This window comes from Micromesistius poutassou (genome assembly GCF_964030765.1).
Source record: "Micromesistius poutassou genome assembly, chromosome: 16".
Classification (NCBI taxonomy): Eukaryota; Metazoa; Chordata; class Actinopteri; order Gadiformes; family Gadidae; genus Micromesistius; species Micromesistius poutassou.
This window is the reverse complement of record NC_140286.1, coordinates 12,580,992-12,587,373: the sequence shown is the minus strand read 5'-3', so window position 1 is coordinate 12,587,373 and position 6,382 is coordinate 12,580,992. Positions and strand designations below refer to the sequence as shown.

At 49.3% G+C, this 6,382-nt stretch overlaps 1 protein-coding gene across 1 annotated transcript in view; it reads right to left on the bottom strand.

The window, feature by feature from the left end:
• wnt3a (wingless-type MMTV integration site family, member 3A) overlaps positions 1 to 6,180 on the bottom strand; it is a gene marked incomplete at both ends in the record, with an annotated part of 14,396 nt that extends 8,216 nt beyond the window's left edge. The window contains 3 exon segments of the mRNA XM_084481054.1: positions 416 to 482; positions 484 to 658; positions 6,110 to 6,180. Coding sequence (XP_084337180.1) covers positions 416 to 482; positions 484 to 658; positions 6,110 to 6,180 — 313 coding nt within the window.
• Positions 6,181 to 6,382: the final 202 nt, after the last annotated feature.

Below are 6,382 nucleotides of genomic sequence, written 5' to 3'. Positions count from 1 at the left end.
CAGAACGTCTGGGGGGAGATGGCACAGAGCCCGGGCAGGAAGGAGAACACGGAGCTACACCTAGTTTCCTGTTTCGTCATCGAGATATTCCGCTGAAGAGAAACACGTGTGTGGCGAAGCTTTCAGACGGGGAGCTTTCCCGACTTTCCCGACTTCCGATATTCAAGACACTCGGTACGCTAACATGTCGTTAGCCTCATAGCGTAATTGCCTAATTCATATTTTAAAGTTCATCTTGTATTAAGTGTAAAAAATGCCTAAGGAGAATTAGGTTAGAAATCACAATTTGGCCAAAGTACGACTCGACGGCAATTATGAGGCTATGAGGCTAACGATATCAATGATGCTACGAGGCTAACGTTATGCTACCAAAACCCTGTGTGTGTGTGTGTGTGTGTCGCGTCTCTCCGCTCACCTTTGTCCAGCACGGGGCCGAAGATGGCCAGGCTGTCGTTGATGGTGGTGCAGTTCCAGCGGCGGCCCCCTGAACTGGTGCTGGCACTCCTGGATGCCGATCTTCACGCCCTCCGCTACGCTGGGCATGATCTCCACGTAGTTGCGGCAGAAGCGCAGCTGCTTGGGCACCAGGCCAGGGATGGAGCCGCACAGGATGGGCTGGGTGCCCAGCGACGAGTACTGCTGGCCCACCGCTAGAGACCTGTAGGGCGGGGGGGGGGGAGGGGGGAGGGGGAGGGGGGGAAGGGGGGGGGGGGGGGGGAGAGAGGGAGGGGTGGGAGGGAGAGGAGGAGAGAGATGGGAGAGAGACAGAAAGAGATAGATTGAGGGGGAGGGAGAGAGGGAGCAAGAGGGAGAGAGGGAGAGAGAGAGAGAGAGGGAGGGGAAGTAGGAGAGGGACATAGAGGCAGACGGAGAGAGAGAGAGAGAGACGTGGTTAATTATTCAGATCAACTGAGGTTGTGGCCCTGCGTTGCTATTAATCATTCTGTCGGTCCATTTGCGTATTGGTCTGTCTTCGCCATTCCAAGTATAGAGGTCAATCACTTTTAAATGCATGTTTCCATTTGCCTTTGTGTGTGTGTGTGTGTGCGTGTGTGGGCACCGCCACCCCCCCCCCCATGTGTGTTTTTACGAATGTGCATTCTATCAGATGGCACCGTTGTGCATCCCTCCATCCTTCATCCCCCGCGCTACCCTCTCGCCCAGACACCTGGCCTTTGTGTGTCTGCATCGAAAATTGCAGCCCCCTCCTCCACCACCACCAGCACCACCACCACCAGCACCACCACCACCACCACCACCGCAGCATTAGGCAGGGCCACAGCCCGAGATGAAAGGCCGGTTCACAGCGTGCACCGTGGAGGACTTCATAGACCTTAGGTTGACAAGTCAGAAAACTACACCTTGTTATTAACTGTCCACACACTTAACAGGCCCTCAGCTTAGGGTAATAAGAGTGGAAACCTGCATGGAGACTTCAGAGAGTGTATTAAGTGTAACCCCGGGTCCGTCCCCCTTCTCCTTTGAGGAGGCTATTCTGGGATTCAACGAGTGCAAACTTGGTGTGGTTCTCTCTTCATCTCCTCTGTCACTCTCTGTCTACCCCCTCGTCGTGCCTCGTTTCTACCTCTCGCCCTCTCTCTCTCTCTGTGTCTCTCTCTCTCTTTAAACCGCTCTATCTGTGTGTCTGTGTATCTATGTCTTTATACCCATCCATCTATTTAGTTATACACTACCGTTCAAAAGTTTGGGGTCACTTAGAAATGTCCTTATTTTTAAAAGAAAAGCACAGTTTTTTTCAATGAAGATAACATTAAATTAATCATAAATGCAGTCTAGACATTGTTTATGTGGTAAATGACTATTCTAGCTGGAAACGTAGGTGTACAGAGGCCCATTTCCAGCATTGTTTAGCTAATCGTGTTAAAAGGCTAATTGATGATTAGGAAACCCTTGTGCCATTATGTGAGCACAGCTGAAAACTGTTGAGTAAAAGTGTGAGTTTTCATGGAAAACATGCAATTGTGTGGGTGACCCCAAACTTTTGAATGGTAGTGTATATATACCGTAACCTCAGCCAGGAATAATCAATTCATTCAAACATCAACGCCCATTTACATTGACTTAAACACTGACTTAAAACCTCTGTTACACAAACGTGAAACAAATTGGAGCTTTCAGCGTCCAAGAAGTTCGTTTTCATTAAATCCTCAGAATCAAGGCTTGTATTTAACATTAGCTCCCCCGTTTGCCTTCCATGACACACGCTGACCACAAAGCAGCATCGGTGGAACGGGCGGTCCGTCTCGTCACTGCGGGCCGTCGGTTGCGGGACGGGACGGGAGCGATTCGTCGGTTTAACCTTTCATGTAGCGCGATGCAGACCGCGCTACCGCCATCGCATCCTCCTCTGAAACCAGCGGCAGGTGTGAGTTATCTGTGCTGCTGCTCAATTAGCTCACTACCTGTTGACCTGTGGGCTGTCGTTGAAGCACTAATCACTGATCACAACAAGATTAGCTAAGCTCCAGACACGCTCACCCCAGGGCCCTCTGAACCAGCAGCCTGTGAACAAGGACCCGCACACACACACACACACACACCCTAACATGTGGCCCTGGAGTGGAGAAGCCATTCGTGATTCTAAAATCTGACCTTCCTGCTCATTTAGTTTTTTTTTTATTATTACTTCAATATTGTGTGTCTGCTGTCAGTGTGTGTGTGTGTGTGTGTGTGTGTGTTTGAGTGTGTGGGTATGTGTGCGCATACATCTGTGTATAAATGCGTGCCTGCGTGTGTGTGTGTGTGTGTATGTATGTATGTATGTATGCATGTATTCATGTATGCATGTATCTCTATATCTACAAATAGCATAGTGTGTGTTTGTAGCATCGTGGTCAATGCCTTGCAGTTGCTTCCACTGAAGTGTGCGTAATCATCTCATGTCAGCGGGGCCCGAGTGCTGGAGTTAATCATGACTGAGGGGGAGTGCAAGCAGCGGCACGTTTGGAAATGAGTAAGAGGAAATTAATCTGCATTTTCTCGCGGCAGCAGCATCGGTCCGAGTTCCAGAGTGTGTCGGTAAACAAGGGCCGCGCTCCTATTCCGAATTGACCTCTGCTTGGCCCCTGTCACTCAGAGGACCCCTGGGGGGGGGAGGCGGGGGGGCATGGCAGGAAGACTATTCACAAACAGAAACCGAGGAGCCCTTTAAGACGGGCCTCCGGCGCGAGACATTCACCTGCCGCCGCAACACACACACACAATACACAACGAGGACGACAACAACAGAAACACAAAAAAACAAGCGGGACCGGAGTTCAAAGAGAACGCGTCCCGGAGAGGAAGTCACTCGTTTGTCGCAAGAGAGTCAAAGGGGCTTCGATCTGATTTCGAAGAAACAAGTGCAACAGGACGGCATTCTCCACATCCTAGACCGCGGGCCTCCTAGCCCCGCTCCCTTTGTACTCCACACAGACACAATGGGAAACACCAAGCGGCCATTTACATAAGTCGGCGGGTTGGTTTTATATGCAGACGATCGTTATCTTCCCCCTAAGACCTCCCTAGTCGTCTTTAATTGGGTGTAGATGCGTGCAAGCGTCTCTGGAAGAAACCGCTGGATTGTGAGCTGGAAGAGCTTTTGTTAATTTCGGGCCTGCATTACATTCATATTAATCACTCAAACAAGAGCCGACCTGTTTTGGAAGGACCTTTAACAGATCGGGCCTCTCTATGCATGTTCCGGGCAGCTGAGTGATCCTTGTCACTTCCTGTTTTCAGGAAGCGGGTGTGGAGGACAGGTCGGCCGCGCTGCACCGCAGAGATGATTTATATGGCTGTCGGGTGATGTACTGCCCGAAGAACACTGCTGCTGGGCATGTCAGTAAATATATATATAGAGAGAGAGAGATATATGCTTCTTCAACATATTGAAGTCTACTATCAAGGTGTCATCACAATTTCCACATCTCATTAAGTTGATTTATAGTCAGAATTTTAGCTCACTCTATCTTCCCTCCAAATGAATTGTATTCCCTGTGCTGGAATCGACTGCTATTTGAGCAGGACAACAGACAACGGACCGACAATCGATCTCCATGACTCTGCCATATACTTCTACTTGTGTTGAATAAACGTTGTATCTAAAGACGTACGTACTCTCAGATATAGATTCTGAATGGTTCTCCATATAGCCCAAGCCCCCTCCTCCAGCTCTAATCTAAGTGTATCCAGTCCAGGTTTAATGCATATTTCAGCAAGCCCAAGCAGGGTAGCTCAGAATTACCACTTTACTCCTGGGCCCCGGGGCGAGAGGAGCCGACGTTGACATCAAGAGAGCATGTTTGGAAGGAGGAATGCACGGCAAGCTTTCACCTCCAGGTATTTATCTTCTAAGGTGGGGTGGACCGTGGAGGGGGTGTTGTTGGAGGGTGGGTGTTGGAGGAGGAGGAGGAGGAGGAGGTGGAGGAGGAGGAGGAGGAGGAGGGGTGCGTGCAGGGGGGTTAGTCAGGCTATGTCACGGCAGGTCGGTCGAAGGAAGAAGAGACAGACGCGGGCCTGTCTGTGGTGTGGGGGCCATGTCACCGGTCTGTTCCTCTCTGAGGAGCGATCTGATAGCGTGGGGGGGGGGAGGGGGGGAGGGGGGGGTTCAGTGACCCCAGCAGCGCCACAGCATCCTGAAGCTGGCTTCCACCCCCGCTAAGAGGCCGTCAAAACGCCACCAAAAGAGGGCTGGAGAGAGATGTAGAGAGGAACCCCCTTTTTGCACTTCTGTTTGTTGTCGTTGGCGATCGATTTGAAATCAGAGGCGCGTCATGCTACGCGGCGCTCGCCGGTGACCTCATCGCGTGCTAATGAGCCCGCCGCTGCCAGGGTGATGTTGTGTCTTGGTACGGGGAGGGCTAACCCCGTGGCCCCGGAGCCACGGGGGGGGGGGGGGGGGGGGGGGGGGTTCCTCTCGGTCTCAGTGGGTCGACCTCGGGCCCGACGCTACACGCTGTAATCCTCCCCACCGCCAGTAGTGGTGAAGCATAACACTGGTACCCACAGAGGAGGGGTACCGGAAGGGCGCTTGGGCCACACGGGTGGCTGCTGTCTCCCTAACAGCGGGACGGGCCCGCTGCGTGTCACTGTGCTGGTTTGATGCCAGCCTGTGAAACTAAAGGAGACCGTAGATGATCGCAGGGTTTGTCTTCAGTTGAAACTGAATGAAGATCTTGACACAAGTGTGGTGTTGTGTTATCGTTGCCTATCTTTAAACATGGACTATGAATCTGAATGTTGTGAAAGGAAAAATGTAAAAAATGGTTTAATTAATTGACATCATCTATAGCAGATTGAACCCACTGTTGTGTGTCTGTATTTACAAGATCAGTATAATTCTCTTCTGTAAAAGACTGAAAAATCATTCTGAAAGACACAAGTACCTGATACCCTCTCACACACACACACACACACACACACACACACACACACACACACACACACACACACTTATATATGCATATAGGTTGATATCAAATAATAAAATATAACATACTCTGATAACATGCTGCTTTGATATTCCAATTATGTTATCCACATAGGTACACACACACACACACACACACACACACACACACACACACACACACACATAAACACACACACACACACACACACACACACACACACACACACACACACACACACACACACACACACACACACACACACACACAAATTTGCACCTGCAGCAGCTCAATCTAAAAGAATTATTGAATCCAGAAGCTAAATTTTTTTAACCAACTCATTCAAAGATACATTGAATAGGTGTATAGCTCCTGAGTAAGTTGTCGCCTTTGTAAAGACTTTCTTTTTGAAGCATGTCATTAGGCCTACTACCTTTGTTGCTCTGTAAATGCTGTAATTTTTTTCGTTATTCTGTACCCATACATGGGCCTTCGTCCCATTAATGACTATTAGAAGAACGGGGAATTACATAACAGACTTTGCGCGGACGTTACTTGGAGTGCATAAATCAACGCTTATGTAAAAAAATAAAAATCACCCAAAGACACAAGTACAATGCAAAAAGTACAACATATCAACATATAGACGTTATACAATGCAAAGTTGGCAATGTCAATCATTTTTAAATCAAACTTACCACCAGATCGGATAAGTTGCCATGACACGCGTGAGTCCAGAGAGCAACAGGACACATCCAAGGTACATCATCCTTAACATAGTTTCGCAAAAATACCTCCACTAGAATGCCTACATGCGCGCTATTACGCACACACTGCCTCCAAAAGGACGTCTCGCTGCTAAGTTTTAACTTTATCTCTGCCGCTCACCACAGAGACGCGAAGATATTGTCTTAAGCGACTCGACCGTGGCAAGACAGGAGGCAAATATTAAAAGTTTAAAGCGGCTTCTT